At 40.3% G+C, this 18,027-nt stretch overlaps 1 protein-coding gene across 1 annotated transcript in view; it reads left to right on the forward strand.

Moving 5' to 3' along the window:
- MROH8 (maestro heat like repeat family member 8) overlaps window positions 1-18,027 on the forward strand; it is a 56,321-nt gene that overhangs the window by 27,204 nt on the left and 11,090 nt on the right. The window contains exons 9-17 of the mRNA XM_043602416.1: window positions 2,988-3,123; window positions 4,643-4,761; window positions 6,100-6,252; window positions 7,873-8,033; window positions 12,294-12,429; window positions 15,066-15,256; window positions 16,600-16,737; window positions 17,163-17,277; window positions 17,808-17,948. Of these exons, the coding sequence (XP_043458351.1) occupies window positions 2,988-3,123; window positions 4,643-4,761; window positions 6,100-6,252; window positions 7,873-8,033; window positions 12,294-12,429; window positions 15,066-15,256; window positions 16,600-16,737; window positions 17,163-17,277; window positions 17,808-17,948 (1,290 nt within the window). The remainder of the gene's footprint in view (window positions 1-2,987; window positions 3,124-4,642; window positions 4,762-6,099; window positions 6,253-7,872; window positions 8,034-12,293; window positions 12,430-15,065; window positions 15,257-16,599; window positions 16,738-17,162; window positions 17,278-17,807; window positions 17,949-18,027) is intronic.

Genomic DNA, 18,027 nt, shown 5'->3' on the forward strand with positions numbered 1-18,027 from the left:
ATCAGGCTCTGTGCTGACAGTTCAGAACCTGGAGCCTGCTTCGGATTCTGTGCCTCCCCCTGTCTCTACCCCTCCCCTGCTCGCATCCTGTCTCTGTTTGTCTCAAAAATAAATAAAACATTAAAAAAAATTTTAAGAAGAGTTTCAAATGATCTCTTATATATAATCTTTCTATAGGCCCTGGAGATCATCCTTAGTGTTTTCTCTAGGGAGAAGTGGCAATACAAGGTTGCTAAATATAGGTGCCATTGGAGTCTGTGAACATCCAGGAAGCTATAGGCAGAATTTTGTGCAGTGGAGTCTTCTAGAGTTTCCTGAGGAAGGTCCATAGCTTTTCTTAAACCAACTTTATTGAGTTATTGTCATCCAGACATAACAATTGTATTTATTCCTTCTGAAAACATTTGCTGCATGAATGTGATGGATTGGGGGCTTCCACTTTAGTTCCTTCTAGTTATCTACATGTAGCCAGAGTTATTATCTTGAAACCCATGTCACTCTTTTGATCCAGTGATTTCCAGCTGTTCCTAGAATACAAGGTCTTATACAATCCAACTCCTACCTGTCCCCTTGCATTTGCTGACTTACTTTGGCCACACTGGCCTCCTTTATATTCCTTACCATATAAAGTCCTTCCTGCCTCATGGCCTTTGCACTTACTACTTCCCTCTGCTTGGAATGACTTTCCCCAACTCTTCACATAGCTAACTCTTTCTCATTCTTTAGTGCTTAGTTCAAATGTTTCCACCTCAAAAAGGCCTTTGCTTACAAATAGATATATACTTATGCTCTGTCTTATCACTCTCTTTCCTTCTTAGGGCTTCTTAAGATCAGAGATTATCTTGTTTGATTGTTTCTTTATTGATTTACTATCTTTTTCTCTCTTAGAGAATGTAAATTCCATCAGTGATTATGCTTGTCTTATTCACTACAGCATCTCCAGTGCCTAACACAGAATATGCCACACAGTAAATGCTTAATTAAATATGCACTGAATAATAAGTGTGAATCAGCTCATGTCCCTTCTCTGTTCAAAACTCTCCAATGACTGTGGCGTCTGGGTGGCTCAGTCAGTTGAGCAGCTGATTCAACTTAGGTCATGATCTTGCAGTTCTTGAGTTTGAGCCCCACACTGGGCTCTGTGCTGACAGCTCAGAGCCCAGAGTCTGCTTCAGATTCTGTGTGTCTCTCTCTGCCCCTCCCCTGCTTGCATTCTCTCTCTCTCTCTCTCTCTCTCTCTCTCTCTCTCTCTGTCTTCAGCACAGAGTCCAATGCAGGGCTCGAACTCGCGAACCACAAGATCATGACCTGAGCCGAAGTCGGATGCTTAACCGACTCAGCCACCCAGGCGCCCCTCTCTCAAAAATAAATAAGCGTTAAAACTCCCAATGGCTTACCATCTTACACAGAAAAATAGTCAAAATTCTTACAGTGTTCTCTAAGTTGCTATACCCTATACCTAATCTACCTCCTATTTCTTTTGTTTTTTAACTTGTTTCCTTTGCTCCAGTCTACCTAACCTGTTTGTTCCTCTGAAACACCAAACACACTCCTTTCCCTTTGCACTTGCTATTCTTTCCACCAGGAGTGCTTTTCTCCCAGATATCTACATGGCTGCATCCTTCATTTCAACGTGACTGAGGTCTTCCCTGATAATCCTAAAATAGCAATTCCTGTCCTTTTTTGTGTATTTTTCTTCATCATAGCATTTATCACCATTTAACACGTAACAAATGTTACTTCTTGGTCAAAGTTGGTTAAGCATCCAACTCTTGATCTCAGCTCAGGTCTTGATGTCAGGGTCATGAGTTCAAGCCCCACACTGGGTTCCATGCTGAGCATGAAGACTACTTAAAAAAAAAATTTACTTCTTTGCTATTTTATGTTCTTCCAACTAGAATATCATCTCCATGAACAGGATATTGTCTTTTGTTCACAGCTTGTATTGCCAGTGCCAGTTACAGTGCCTTAGCCCTAAGTGTCATCCTCATAACCAGTTCCTGGTTCATAAGTACACTCAGGATTTGTTGATTGGGTGAATGAAGGTTCTATCAGTGAATGAAAGACATTACATGGCTGTGTGTATGTGTTGCTGTGTTGACTGTAAATAGGTGAAACAGGCTGTTGTTCGCAATATCTCAGTCCATTTCTCTAAAGAGCCCCATGAGGAATTTCTCTCTGCTTCAGTCCTAAGAACAGTTGTGCTTCCTCTGCATGGGTATTTGCTTCTTATCTTCTAGGCAATGTGAATCATATTATGTGGGACATTGTACGTACCTCCACATTAGCCCTGAGAAAGTTCAGAACCTAGCTCTGTGTCCTGCCTTGAGCAAATGATTATGCATTCTGCATGCAACCAAATTCTTCACATTTATCTTTTCTACCTTCATTTTTTAATTGTCTTTTTTAATTTACTTTTTTTAACTTTTTTATAATTTCCTTTTTTCAGTATTTTAAATTATATTTCTTTTTCTGGTATGGTTTTTTCCAGCTACCTTTTTTCCCATAATAAGGTAAAATATCAATAAATACATTTTTTAGTTTTATTAAATAGTGCACCTCAACTTTGCATCCAACTTTTTCACTTAGCAGACTAGTACATTTTCCTACCTTACTATAAATTCCTAGGATACTTGACTCCTAATGGCTGTATTCCTAAAGTGGTTACACCATAGTTCTCTTTACTATTGGACAATTATTTCCAGTATGTCTTTAAAAATAGTACTAGAATGAACACCTGTATGTATAAAGCTTTTTCATTCTTTAGACTGCTGACTTAGGTTAGAATTTGTCCTATTTAATACCACCTGATGGACATAGTGTATCCACACATGTTCAGTGTTTACCCTAAAGAGATCTAAGGGCTGCATGTGACTCTTGCACTTTCCTGAGCAGAAGGTGGAAGTAGAATTACTTTTCAGTAACTCAAATCTAAGGCATCAAATGCACCCGTATGCTAATGGCATTTTTCTTTTTCTTCTAACTAGCTTCCACTGCAATTCCAAAGGCTTGGGCGCCTGGTGGCTCTGATGGCACTACTGTGTGGGGACCCAGTGAAAGAGGTAGCTGAGGAGGCTGCAGAGGGCACGCACTACCTACTGCATATCACGCTGAGGCTGAAGTGTAAGGCGCTGCTGATGGCAGCCAGTTCTCCTTGTGCCCTCATTCCCTATATTCTAGAAAGACTTTTTATGGTGGTTTTCAAAGAGAAAGGCACATAGTCCACAAGCATAGATGAACCAACATTGACTTGATAACCTGAATCAGAACCCTGGATGATCCATTAGTGTCAGCCATCTGCATGGCCATGGAGTTGAAATAGCTAAACATGTAGCCTCATGTACAAACTAAAGTTTGTTTGTTAAAGTAAGTTAGTTTGGTCAGAAGTGGAAGTTCTGCCATCATCTGGGCCTTCATTATTATTTATTTATCCCATAAACGTTTTCTGAGCACTTACTTAGGATCTAATGGCAACCAGAACACAAGTGGTCCAATCCTTGTATAACACATTGTCTAGTGGGGGAATCAGACAATCAAAGAATCAACAAATAACTCTGTAATTATAAATAAAGAAATCTGCTACAGGGAAATTGCAGGGGCCATGAGGAAGAATCCCATCTAGCTGTGGCATTCAGCAAAGGCCTCTCTGGAGATAACCTGAAAAATAAGAAACATTAGCCAGATGAAGATGTAGGAAGAGCATATTGGGCAGAGGAAACAACAGGTATGAACTTGAGGAGTTTGAAAAATAGAAAGAGGATCATTGAAGTCAAGGAATGAATCACTGACCGCCCCCAGGTAGGAGAGATTTTAGAAGATATCTAGCCCAGTGCCCCCAGTATTTGAATCTCAGTCTAATCTACTCCCACCAAGGATTACCCTGCCTGGGCTTGCTCATCCCCAGGATAAGGAAACTCTGTGCTTCCCAAAACAGCAATCACATCTCTGGGCAGCTCTGAGTATGAGGAATGTCTACCAAGACATATATAGCCAAGAAAATACAACTGATTATTCATTCAACAAATATTTATGAAGCACTTACTATTCTAGGTGCGTTGGTGAACAAGACAGACAAAGTTGCTTCCCCGAAAGAGTTTATTTTCCAGGTGGAGACTCTGTATCCTCAACCAGATACTCAAAGACTTCCCATAGATAATTCCCAGCAAACACGAGTCACAGAGCAACATGAAAACAAGGCACTGTGAGGGAGTACTGGCAGGCTCAATAATCAGCGAAACTAGACACAGAAAGATTTCTGATATTGGAGTTATCAGACATCGTGAAAGTGTGCAATTTTTTATGGGGACCTAAGCTTCATAAGGAGACCCCTCAAAAGTCCTCACCAATGGGGGAATGGTTTAGTGTGTCTCAGTTATACTCTCAAATCACTCAAAAGCTCTGTTCTCAAAAAAGCTCTTTTCTTTTTCTTTAAGCCCTTTTGATATATTGTCTGACCACAGAGGGGGAAAAATCAGCCTTCAGATTAACACACGCTCCTTCCCCCAGACACTCTTATCCAAGTGGAAAAGATAAGAAGAGTGAGATCTTTGGATTCACTTCAGCCTGGGGATCAACCAGACTTGCAAACTCAATAAGAAAGACATAAGCCAGAAAATATTAATATTCCATGTTTTCTTCTCAGATGTCACTCATGACAAGAAAAATCACCCAAGCTTGAGGAGAGCAATGAAAAAGTGTCAAGAACTCCTAGAACTCTACAGTATTAATCAGTTCTACAGTTGTCCCTTCAAAATTGCCCAGGTAATCAGAATGGCTGCAGATGTAAAGACAGATAACTGGACACGTGGGAGAGGATGGGAAATACCAGAAGTCTCATACATTTTGTTATGAGAATATAAAATGGTAGGTAAAGCCACTTGGGTAAAAGTTCTAATTTCTTATAAAACTAAACATACAAGGGGCACATGGATGGCTGTCAGTTAAGTGTCCAACTCTTGATTTCGGCTCAGGCCATGATCTCGTGGCTCCTGGGTTCGAGCCCTCCGTGGCATTAGGCTCTCTGCTGTCAGCACGGAGCCTGCTTCAGATCCTCTGTCCCCTTCTCCTTCTGCCCCTCCCAGCCTCAAAAATAAATAAACATTAAAAAAAGAAGAAGAAAACTAAACATACAAGATTGCCTGCAGAATTTCCTCTCTAATCATTCCACAGTTTGGAGACGAGGCGCCATGGTTGTGACTGTTATACAGCTGGCCCCATTAGTTTAATGGTTTAGGTCAGCCCGTCAGTGGGGCCAGTATCACTGTTTGGATATCTCTTCAGACAGGCTTTGCTCTCATTGATTGCTCTTCTAACCTTGGCCAGCCTCTTGCAAATGTAGATTCTTGTCACAAAAAGGAGCTGCTAGAGAGTGTAGTTGACCCAACAAGCTATACATTTTTTAATTAATATATGTATCCATTCTTCAACAAATATAGGTATCAGGCACTATGTTAGCAGATGGGGAAAAAAGAAAACCTACAGATTTACTCAGGTAGGGTCTAAGGTGTCAGGTAATTTAAATTCCCTGTGCATCCGTTTCACCTGTACAGGGGATCTGTAAAAATTGGGTTGTAAGTGTTAAAGGAGATATTGTATGGAAAACCCTTTGCTTAGTGCCTGTCATATAGTAAGTGCCTAGTAGATTACACGTATCATAATCATGTGAAGGACTTTATACACCACCAAGCACAATGGACTTTATACACCACCAAGCACAATGAGAAACAGAATGAAACATTCTTTGACTATATCATCACCAGCCAAGGTATTTTAGCTATGTCTGGGACCCTGTGAGCTGTATAGCACTAAGGCCTTTATTTTAGTTCTGTTCCTATAAAAGGTGATTCTTTATGAGGATCTTGGTAATAAAGCCTCTTTCTAAAAATCAGAACTGTAAAAGGCCATGCACAGACCCTAGCAGTGGACATTTGCACCTGCTTCCAGTTTTTCACTTTTGTAAACAAGACCGAAATAAACAGCCTTGTCCATATTTGTATGCCTCTCTAATTAACCCAACAAAATTAACATAATATTTCTTATCCAGGGTTCTTTCTATTGTACTAAGTTTCCTGGAAGTTCATTTTCTCTAAATCATTTCAGGTCTTTGAAGTGTTTCTCAATTCAAACGAGCTCTGCCAGTTTGTAATGACTATATTGGATGGCCTGAAAAATCTGAAACATCCCTGCACCCAAAAATCAGCAGGAGAATTGCTGATAACATTGGTGAAAAATGCAGAGTCCCGATTTGAGAAGGTAAAAAGCTCAGTGGTCGTTTCCTGGGTTTGAAATATCGGCAAATGCTCTCCCCTCTTGCAGTTACTAAGGTCTCTTCTGCTACTCCTGTTCAATGGAGAGTAACCACTGTTGGCCCAGGGTCCATTGTTCAGTGGACTCCCCTTCAACAAGCATGTAATAAAAACAGTCACTTGTATGCAACTAGGGATGGATAGTTTTAAAATCCAAGATGTGCTCCATGTTTTCCAGAATAGAATAGTTTTGAGAGAAGATATCATTAGCACTTATGAGAATGGTAACTTCTACCTAGATCCTCATCCAGGTCAATTCAAGGTGCCAAATTTTTGAAAAGCAAGCCATGAGCAATCATCAAAGGAGGCCAACTTAGCTTAAAATCAAGAGATTTTATTTAAATGTATCTACAGTTGATACATCAAGAAACAACACTGTAATTATATCATTTAGCAATATGGGAGGACAACTGAAAGCGATAAAAGGGGTAAAGTAGTAGTCCCTGGAGAGCAGGCCTGGGGAACAGGCAGGAGAGAGCCTTGAAATAGCACCGGACTTTTTAAATTGTGTACATGTTACACTTTGATAACAATAAATGTTAATTTTAAAATGATGAAAACCAACTTTTAACCTATTAAAATAGCAAAGATACAAAAAGAACAACGTGATGAGAACATGGTGAGATGGGCCCTTGCATCAGCTTTCAGCTGTAAAAAAGACCAACTCTGAGTGGCTTGCACACAGCTGAAGTTTAAAGGGTTTGTCTGCTCGTACAATAAGAAGCCTGGAAGTGAAGTATTTTCTAGGACTGGCTCAGCCAGTCGACAGTGTTATCAAAGAGCCAGGGGCTTTTCCATCTGCCACTTTGCCTGTTCACATAGTCATAAGGTGGTCACAGCAGTTTCAGACTTTACGTGCAGATAAGACTGTTATCCAGCAAACAAGAAAGATACTGCCTTCCTTTTGTCCCTTTAATCAGGGAGGAAAGCGTTTCCCAAAAGCCTCCAGTAGATTTTTTTTTCCCCGTGTTTCATTGGTCAGAATCGCAACACATGCCAGCTTAAAAGCGGCTCTGGCAACTGGTGATAATGAAAGCCATTTTATATGAGGGTGCTGAGGACTGCCTTTCTGAGAGGCTGACATTTCCACAGAGACTTGAAGCCATGAGTCTATGGGTGGGCAGAGAAGGCCAAGAAGAAAAATTGCGCCAAAATCCAGTGGCTGCTGTTTCCAGAGATGGTAGACATCTCTGGGTGAAAGGCAAGTATAGACTCCTCTGGCATTGTCAGAGTCAGAGCAGAAAAAAAATCCCAACTTCCTTGAAACACTTTTACTAGTTTGGTTTATTATCAAATCAATACATAGTCATTGAGGAGAAATTAGAAAAATATGTAAGCAAAAAAATCAATATCCCATCATTCAGAGTCACATTATTAATATCTTTGTATGTAAGTTCTTCTAAATATTTTTATATACATATACATACATAAAGATCTATTGTAGATAGTTTTTAAATACTAAACATTCTTGTCACCCCCTGAATCTTTCAGAAATAGCCACAATATCCTCAGTAACCATCATTGTCCCATAGGATCAAGGTCTTAGTGATTTCTTTTCCTTCTTCAGGTGCCAGAAATTATGGGAGTGATCTGTGCCCGGCTATCTATAATTAGCCAGCCTAGAGTCCGCCAACAAATCATAAATACTGTGAGTTTGTTTATCTCCAGGCCCAAGTACACAGATATAGTGATCAGCCACCTTCTGTGTCATCCAGTACCATATGACAGGTAACAGAACCTAGTATAGCCTCTAAATTAAATTGGAGTGTGTGACACAGCCCCTGGTATTGTGGAACATGGCTGCCCTCAAAAATCGAATGATATTCTTGTAGAAGAGATAAGATATAGACAGATAACCGATAATATAAGTCAGAATATAACGCATAAACATAAAGAAACAATCCAACAAATCCAGAATGAAGAACACTGTATAAGATAGTTGGACTAAACTCTTCAAACAAGTTAATGTCATGAAAGAAAAATGTGCTGGGGTCACTGTTCTAGATAAAAAGGCACCAAAGAGATAAAGCCAAATGTAATACATGAACTTGATTGGATCCTGGATGAAAACATAAACTATAAAATAAAATTTTGAGGAAATTTAAGTATAAACTCTGTAATAGATTACTGAATTAATGTAATTTTCTTAGGTGTGAAATGATAATGTGGTTATACAGAAAAATGTTCTTATTCTTAGGAGATCAAAGCTGAGTTATTTAGGGGTGAATATCATGATTATCTGTAATGCACTTGAGAAAGATTTAGCCAAAACATACATACATACAAAAGAAAATATGAATATATCCATAAATAGGAATAAATCACATAAAGAATAAAACAAGATGCTTTTTTACATACAATTGTGGCTTTCAGAGTTGGAGGCACCCTGAAAGTTCCAGGAGATCCTTATGGGGAAGATAATGAAGCATTATGAGAAGGTTCTAGGCCCCCACTTCCTTTATCAGAGCAGCATCTTTTTTTTTTTTTTTTTAATGTAAGCTCTGTGCCCAGGGTGGGGCTTAAACTCACCACCCCAAGATCGAGAGTTTCATGCTCTACCAACTGAGCCAGCCAGACAAGAGCAGCATCTCTTTTTGTCTGCTTTATATATTGTGATTCTGGGTAATTATTATATTTGAAAAAAAGATTTATTTGCTTTTTTTTTAATTTTTAAAATGTTTATTCATTTCTGAACAACAGAGAAAGACAGAGCACAAGCAGGGGTGGGGCGAAGAGAGAGGGGGACACAGAATCCGAAACAGGCTCCAGGCTCTGAGCTGTCAGCACAGAGCCCAATGCGGGGCCCGAACCCACGAACCGCAAGATCATGACCTGAGCTGAAGCCGGATACCCAACCGACTGAGCCACCTAGGCGCCCCAAGATTTCTTAGCTTTAAACTGTTTGAAAACCACTTCCAATGAATGATTCTCACAATGTCTTGGTGCAGTGCTGATGTTTTCTGTAAGCTGAACTTAAGACACTTTACCACTAAGTCAAATAAAGGAAGATGTTTACCCATGCAAAAAAAAAAAAGAGTTCATACAATTTTTTTAAAAACTATTATTTTGTATATTTCTGTAATCCATTACTTTTAAACCTTTACTGCTTGCTTCAGCTTATATGAAAGGTATAATTTCATACAAAATATTAAATATAGATTCTTATATGAAACTTATGATTTCATACAAAATATTAAATATACTTAATCATTTTAAAGTGTAATTTTAGCATAATTTTATTGTTCTAGCTCTTGGAACAAGAGTTGGTTTAACTGGGGTGATTGTTCTTAGGAGTCTGTGCAAAGCAACTACTATGTCCAAGGTGCCGTTGGGCCTGTAGAAATAAGGGATAGGACACAAGCCCTGTCCTGGAGCAGCACACAGTCTGATAGCAGACCTAGACGAATAACAGAGGACTCCAAAGCAAAATAAAAGAGTTCTGTGGAAGCTCCTGTAGGAGGTGATTTAATTAGATGAAGGATTGGGGAGGGAGTTTTAAAAGAAGGGCAGCCACAAGCTAAGTGTTTAGTGTAAATTAGCCAAGTAGAAGGTGGGACAGGGCAGTGGAAAAGGCATTCTGGACAGGAGGAATAGCAAAACTAAACACAAGGAAGGTATGAAACAGCTTGATGAATGCATACCCCCAAAGGGATGATGCAAACAAAAACCACTGAATCAGTATCACTGGAGGGGAAACCGTATTTTTAACAAACTCTCCAGATGTATTTTTCACACTAAAATTTGTGAACCATTGGCTTATAGGCTAATGTATGTGTTTTCCTAATTCGGATGCATTCCCAGCACTTACAAATTTACAGACCAAAAGCATTTTTGAAACACTTCTTTCACAATAAATAGCTTCTCAAATTATTTCATTTACTTCCTAGGGAATTCAAAGAAGGAAAAAAAAAAAGGATAGGTAAATATAGGAATTTCTTAATTTCATCCCAAGAAGGAATGTTCATTTTCTACAATCTGTTGCCCCAGCTAGGAGCCTTTTCAGTATTTCATAGTGCCTTTATGGCCTTCCCTTTAGGAGTCCTTTAGGACCTTCTCAATTTGTTTTATTCGTGGATGAGAATTATCAGAGGAGTGAAATTATCAGGGAGTGAAATGTTGGAATAGTCTTTAAGCCTCTCAATTTTTAGAGTGATTCTGATATAGACAGTTGGAAGACCATACTTGCTGTAGCACACAAAGATACCTAAGTAGATTCCGGAAATAAGAGAATGAGTTAAAACCAGGAGTAACTCCCAATGTTCCCCTGATAATGCTCTTCTACAGTGTTTATATAAATGGCAGGCCCTACCTTTGAGTCAATTATAGAAGAAGAAAAGTTCCTACACACTATCTTTCTTCGAGAAGAGACCTGGGGCGCCTGGGTGGCCCAATCAGGTAAGCATCCGACACTTGGTTTCGGCTCAGGTCACGGTCTCACGTTTTGTGAGTTCAAGCCCCGCATCGGGCTGTGATGGCAGTGCTGAGCCTGTTTGGGGTTCTCTCTCTCCCTCTCTCTCTGCCCCTCCCCCACTTGCTCTCTCTGTCTCTCTCGAAATGAATAAATAAAATTAAAACAAAAAACAAAAAAAGAGGGGCACCTAGGTGGCTCAGTTGGTTGAGCGTCCGACTTCGGCTCAGGTCATGACCTCACGGTCTGTGAGTTCAAACCCCCCGTCAGGTTCTGTGCTGACAGCTCAGAGCCTGGAGCCTGCTTCGAATTCTGTGTCTCTCTCTCTGCCCCTCCCCCACTCATGCTGTCTGTCTGTGTGTGTGTGTGTCTCTGTCAAAAATAAATAAACATTTAAAAAAAAAAGAAGAGGAGATCTCTTCTGGGGCACCTGGGTGGCTCAGTCATTTGAGCATCTGACTCCTGGTTTCAGCTAAGGTCATGATCTCACAGTTTGTGAGTTCAAGCCTGAGTCAGGCTCTGTGCTAATAGCTTGGAGCCTGCTTGGATTCTCTCTCTCTCTGTCCCTCCTCCTCCCTCAAAATAAATAAGTAAACTTAAAAAAAAGTCCGGGGGCACCTGGGTGGCTCAAGTATCTGACTCTTGGTTTGGGTTCAGGTCATGATCTCGCATTTTGTGAGTTTGAGCCCCACTTCAGGCTCTGAGCTGACAGTGTGGAACCTGCTTGGGATTCTCTCCCTCTTTCTTTGTCCCTTCTGCTCTCTCTCTCTCTCTTTCTCAAAAGAAATAAATAAACTTGAAAAAAAAATAAAAAGTCCAGTAGTAAAAATTTTAAAATAAGTAAATAAAAGAAGAGACTTCTTCTAAGGAGAATCAAAGCTTTATTTCTCAGCTTGGACATGTCCAAAACTTGAGGACCATAGACTGGATTGAATAAATATATCTTTGAATTCCTTCTGTAAGCCTGGCATTGTGCTAGACCCTGAGGGGTTCATAGAAGAAAAGCCAAATATAATCCCTGCCTTCAGAGGGAACAGATGGACACATACAAAGAACTGAAAATAGTACATGTAAGATCGAGGCAACCTCTATACAGAAGAAATTGTGAAAGTGTTATGAGAACTCTCATGAGAGACATGGTAAAGAAGCAGCAAAAGTTTCACAGAGGAGATGACATTGGAGCTGGACCTTGAAGGATTTTGTCAGGCAGGGAAGCGTTTGGGAAAGGGCCTTCCAGTTTAAGGACAGGCAATAAGCAGAAGTGTAGAGTTGTCAAAGTCCATTGTTTGGTAAAGATGAATGGTCTGGGGTAGCTAGAGCGCAGATATGTGACAGGGATCTGAAAAGATCAATTAGGACCAGTTTGTCTTGAAGTCCATGCTGAGGCATGGGAATTTGAGATTATAAAACCTTGGGACTTACTGTTATGAAATCAGAGAGTAAGTCTTTTGATAGCCTGAAAACCTGAGCAGAGAGGAAAATCACTTACAAATTGGATTCCAGATTTTAGGAAGGTCATGGTCATGGTGGGCCTAGGATAAGCCATTCTCCTGAACCCTCTTGTTCTTTGGGATTTCCAGGCATCTGGCTGAATTGTGGAGAACTCTGGATGTAAAACTGCCCAGCACCACCTGGATTCTGTGGAGACTCCTGAGGAAGTTGCAGAAATGCCATAATGCACCCACCCACGAGAAGATGGCCTATGTGGCTGTTGCTGTAAGCCACTGAACTTTGCCCTTCCAACTTCAACACCATACGCTCCCCCTCTTGGGATGACTGGCCCAACACCCCATCTGTAGTATCCCTTCTCATCACTCTCAAAAGTTTGCATCTGTCATCCATTTATAAATCTACAATGTCTCTGCCAAGGGATTGATATGGAGGGGGCTTGGGAGAATGAAGGAATCAATATGGTATAATGAAGTTTAGTTTAATCAGTATGGTTAAATGTTCCTTTATCCTTTAAAAAATATGTATCATCATAGTAAAAGAGTAATATACACTTGTGAAAAAAAAATGTCAAATAATACCGAAGAGTATAAATAACAGAAAAGGTCCTCCTTGAGCAGAAGTCGGCAAACTTTTTCTGTAAAGGACCAGAAGGTAAATATTTTAGGTCACATATAATCTCTACATATAGAGATTATATTTTAGGTCTACATATAATCTCTATTTACCAGAAGGTAAATATTTTCAGGTCACATATAATCTCTATCATATATTCTTTGGATTTTTTTTTAAATCTTTTAAAAACCTAAAGACCATTCTTAGCCTAGCTGTATCATCTCCCTAAAAATGAACTTTCTTTTTTTTTTTTTTAACGTTTATTTATTTTTGAGACAGAGAGAGACAGAGCATGAAGGGGGGAGGGGCAGAGAGAGAAGGAGACACAGAATCGGAAGCAGGCTCCAGGCTCTGAGCCATCAGCCCAGAGCCTGACGCGGGGCTCGAACTCACAAGATCGTGACCTGAGCTGAAGTCGGACGCTTAACCGACTGCGCCACCCAGGCGCCCCAGAAATGAACTTTCTAGAAGTATTTATACATATATAATTTTTTTTTGTATTTGGTATACTTTCCCCCATTTTTTCTTTTCAGTAATACTTTTTAAAGAGAAGTTTTAGGTTTACAACAAAATTGAGTAGAAAGTACAAAGTTTCTATATACTCTCTGACTCCTACACACACAGCCTTCCCCACTATCACTATATACTTTTTACTTTCTTTTCTTTCCTACCAGCTTACGGTTCAGCTCTCTCTGACCTAAGTTATTATCATACATGTATTTTTTAGCTTCCAAAATTATTCTGACGTCTTTAATCTGCCGTAGTCTTCTCTCCTATTCTCTTTGTTTTTGTGGATTTATACCTTTTTAAAAACCCCTATAATGTTAACTTAGTGTAGTTTTAGAAGTTAGGGCAGACAAAGGTACATGTTTAATCATGTTAGTCTATAAAATTGTATGTATGTATTAATAGGATCAAATTACATGTACTGTTTGATGATCTGCTTTTTTTATTTAACAGTATATGAACTACTTTCCATGTCAAAACATAAGCCTCTCTGTTATTCTTTTCATGGCTGCATAGTAATTCATTCATTTTTATTACCTTTTTAAAAATAGATAACACTTCATATGGCACAGAACCATTTATTTCATTTCCAAGTTTCCTATTAATGAACATTTTGACAATTTTCAAACTTTTGCCATTAAAACAGTGCTATAATAAATTTAATCACACACACATGAAGTCTGTTATACATATCCAATTATTTTCTTAGGATAAAGGCCATTGTAGGGGAATTTCTAGGTCAAGGGGTGGGCTGATTTAAACTTTTGAGAATTCCCAGATGGTCCTCTAAAACATTGCCCTTCTACCAGTCATATGTGAGAATGCCCATTTACCCACACCCTTACCACACTGAGCATTCCTAGCCTTTTTATTGTTGCCTAGCTGATAGGTAAAAAAGGAGTATTATTTTAATTACAATCTTGTTATTGGTGAGAGTGAAGTAGCCATTTATATTTTGTGACTTGTCTGCTCATGTTCTATGTACCAGTGCTTCTCATATTTAATATGCATGCAAACCAGGGCACCTGGGTGGCTCAGTTGGTTAAGCATCTGACTTTGCAGGTCATGATCTTGCCGGTCCCAAGTTCGAGCCTCACGTTGGGCTCTGTGCTGACAGCTCAGAGCCTGGAGCCTGTTTCGGATTCTGTGTCTTCTCTCTCTCTGCCCCTCCCCCACTCATGCTCTGTCTCTCTCTCTCAAAAATAAATAAACATTAAAATTTTTTTAAAAAATAAAAATATGCACACAAACCACAATCAGCTAGGGATCTTACTGAAATGTAGGTTCTGATGCAGCAGGTCTGGGGTGGGGCTTGAGCTTCTCCATTTCTAACCGGGTCCCAGGCGATGCCAGTGCTGCTGGTGTGTGGCCCATACTTTGAGTAGCAAGCCTTTACCTTTTTTTTCTTACTGATACAAAAAAGGACTTTATATATTAAAAACATCACATCAGTGCAAATGATTTCTCTAGGTTATTTGTAATCTAACTATGTTTACTACAAATTTTGCCATGGCTTTGTATTTGTATGTGGTCAAATATGTTAATAGTTTCCTTTATGGTTCTGGATTTTAGACTCCCCTCACTCTTGGGTAACTTTTAGTAACTATTGTACTCCCTATTCCTTTTCCCCCTCACTTTCATGTCCCTGCACTGTTTACCACTACTGTTCTGCCTATGGGATAGTAAAGCCAGAAAGCATGTTCTGGCACAAGCACAGATAAAGCAAGTAAGGGATAGTGCTAACAGGTGTTCAGCCCTCTGGTGTGTCTTTTCTACCACAGGCAACAGACGCCCTTTATGAGGTGTTTGTGGGAAACAGGCTCCGAGCAGCTACATTCCGACTTTTCCCTCAGCTTCTCATGACACTGCTTATCCAGATACACCACAGTATTGGCCTTACCATGTCTGATGTCGCCGTTCCAAGCGGTCTGTACACAGAACAGGAGATGTCTTCACAGGTCACCCCTTTGTGGTACTGCCTTTTGTGATTTCATTGACCTTAACTAACACTAAGCTCTCAGCACTGTGGTAGACAGAAGGATAGCCAAGATGTGGTCCCAATCGTGGGAGAGTTTACAGTCCACTATCATGAGACATCAAGATGAAAAATGCCCAGGAATTATTCTGGGCTCTCACTGGTTGGTGGTCTGGTTTTATTGGTGCCAAGGTAAACTCAGTATAAATTCATTAGTGTCACCTTGGCCCATGACTTTCTTTCAGACGAAGTGCTATAATGTGGATTATTAAGAACACCTGACTAAAAGTCAGGAGAACTGAGTTCTAATTCTCATTCATTTAATTAGCTATGTACCCTGGGCAAATCTTTCTGTTGTTCTGTGCCTTGGTTTCCCTATCTGTAAATTAGGTCAGGCTCAATACTCTCCAAAGACCCTCTAGTTTTAGGATTCTCTGGTGTTATGTCCAGCATACAAGTTCAGTAAGTAGTAAGGGTAGTTTATTTTTTAAAGTAATCTCTCCACCCAAAGTGAGGCTCAAACTTACAACCTGGAGATCAAGAGTTGCATGCTCTACTGATGGAGCCAGCCAGGCATCCCAGTAATGGGGGTAGTTTAAAAAGCAGTGTGGGTAAGAGCACTGGAGGTGGCTCAGTTGGTTGAGCATCCAACTCTTGATTTCACCTCAGGTCATGATCCCAATGTCATGGGATCGAGCCCCTGTGTTGGGCTCATGCTGAGCATGGAGCCTGCTTGGGATTCTCTTTCTCCCTCTGCCCCTCTTCCCCACTGGTGTGCTCTCTCTCTCTCTCTCCAAAAAGATAAAAATAAAAATAAAAAGCAGTGTGGGTAAATTTATGGAGGGGGTAAATTGTATCTAAATAAAGCTTTAATTTTTTTAAGTTTATTTATTTTTGAGAGAGAGAGAGACAGAGAGACAGAGAGAGCAAGTGGGGGAGGGGCAGAGAGAGACAGACAGAGAGAGAGAGAGAATCGTGACCTGAGCTGAAACCAAGACTCGGATGCTTAACTGACTGAGCCACCCAGGCACCCCTAAATAAAGCTTTGGAGAAAAGCAGTGGGTATGGGTTTAGCATCCCATATCATTTGTTTTATCATAGATTTCTTTTCAAACTCCCAGGGATACAAAATTTAGTTAGATTTCTTTATGCTAAAAATACGTGTGAAGGGCTTTTCAAGTTGTTACAGCATTAAGAGTCTTTGGGGAAATCTGGAAAGAAGAGAATTACTGTCCAGCAGCTATCAGTGCATGACCCTCCTCAGTGAGAGCAGGGTGATCATGTGCTGATAAGTTGGAGGGACCTGTTCTATTCACGTGTACTGGTTTTGTTTGATTTAGCTTCGCCATACAGGCTACAAAGACTCTCCTTCTCAGAACATTGTGCTGGCAGGAATTCAACATCATGGAAAAGAATAAAGGATGGACCCTCTTGGAAGGAAAAGATGGCCATCTTCAGGGAATATCTCTCCTTGCCAAGTAAGGCTTCCTTGCCATGTACACCTGCTCTAAATCAGCATTGATTTAGGTACTTTTCTCCCTTTTAGTTAAAACAGCAACCTAAGTTGGATAACATCACAGGTTAGGGAAATACCCACTATGCCAGGCAAATATTTTAGAGGTCCTGACAGTGCTATACCCTCCTGTGCACCTGAAGCTGGGCAAAATCCTCAGAGGACCCCGAGCCCTGGGAATAATGCAATCTGGATAGGAGCATTTATTTCCACCACCACCCCCCCCCTTTTTTTTTTGGATTTTAATTTTGAGTAATCTCTACGCCCTCCATGGGGCTCAAACTTAAAACTTAAGATCAAGAGTCATACTCTCCACTGACTGAGCCAGCCAGGCACCCCAAGAATAGGAGCATTTCTAAGAGGTGTCCTATTGGGTGTTCTGTTTTGCAGTGCATTGCTGGAAAGAAATCACCTCTTTGCAAATAAGATCATGTACTTGTTGGTCCCTCTTCTTAACCGAGGGAATGATAAACATAAACTCACATCTGCAGGATTTTTCGTGGAGGTAAGATTCGTTAGAAGCTGAATTCAGGAAGCCTGTAAAGCAGCACTGCCTGCCTTCCTGGGCCCCATCCAACTTCATGGCAGGCTGGGATCCATAACAGACATGGGATAGAAATAGTTTCAGGTTCAAGCCTACTGAAATACTTCTTGTCTTATGTACCTACAGTGTAAGCATCACCCTGTAATATAGTACAAGTTTCAAAGGAAAATGTGTATTTTGGAGTTGGTGGGAAGGTGGTTCCCCTCCTGAAAAAGGGCTTAACGGTAACTTCTACAGGGGTGCCTGGATGGATCTGTCTGTTAAGCGTCCAACTTTGGCTCAGGTAATGATCTCACAGTTTGTGAGTTCAAACCCCACGTCAGGCTCTGTGCTGACAGCTCAGAGCCTGGAGTCTGTGTCAGATTCTGTGTCTCCCTCTCTCTCTGCCCCTCCTCTGCTCACACTCTGTCTTTCTCTCTCAAAAATAAATAAACATTAAAAATTTTTTTTTAAAAAGGTAAATCCTTTGGCTTATTTCTGGATTCTTTCAGCTTCTCCAGAGTCCAGTGGCTAGGAGACTGCCCAGCATATACTCTATTGCCCGCTTGAAAGACTGGCTACATCATGGAAATAATGTCTTCAAAACTCTTGCCCTAAAGGGACTGCGCTATCTTACCAGACACCAGGAGATGGTAGGAGGGGCCCTGAGAGTACTGATTTATAAGTCACAAGTCAAACATACCCTAGAAAGACACCCAAGAAACTGGTAAG

This window comes from Prionailurus bengalensis, chromosome A3 (assembly GCF_016509475.1).
Source record: "Prionailurus bengalensis isolate Pbe53 chromosome A3, Fcat_Pben_1.1_paternal_pri, whole genome shotgun sequence".
Taxonomy (NCBI): Eukaryota; Metazoa; Chordata; class Mammalia; order Carnivora; family Felidae; genus Prionailurus; species Prionailurus bengalensis.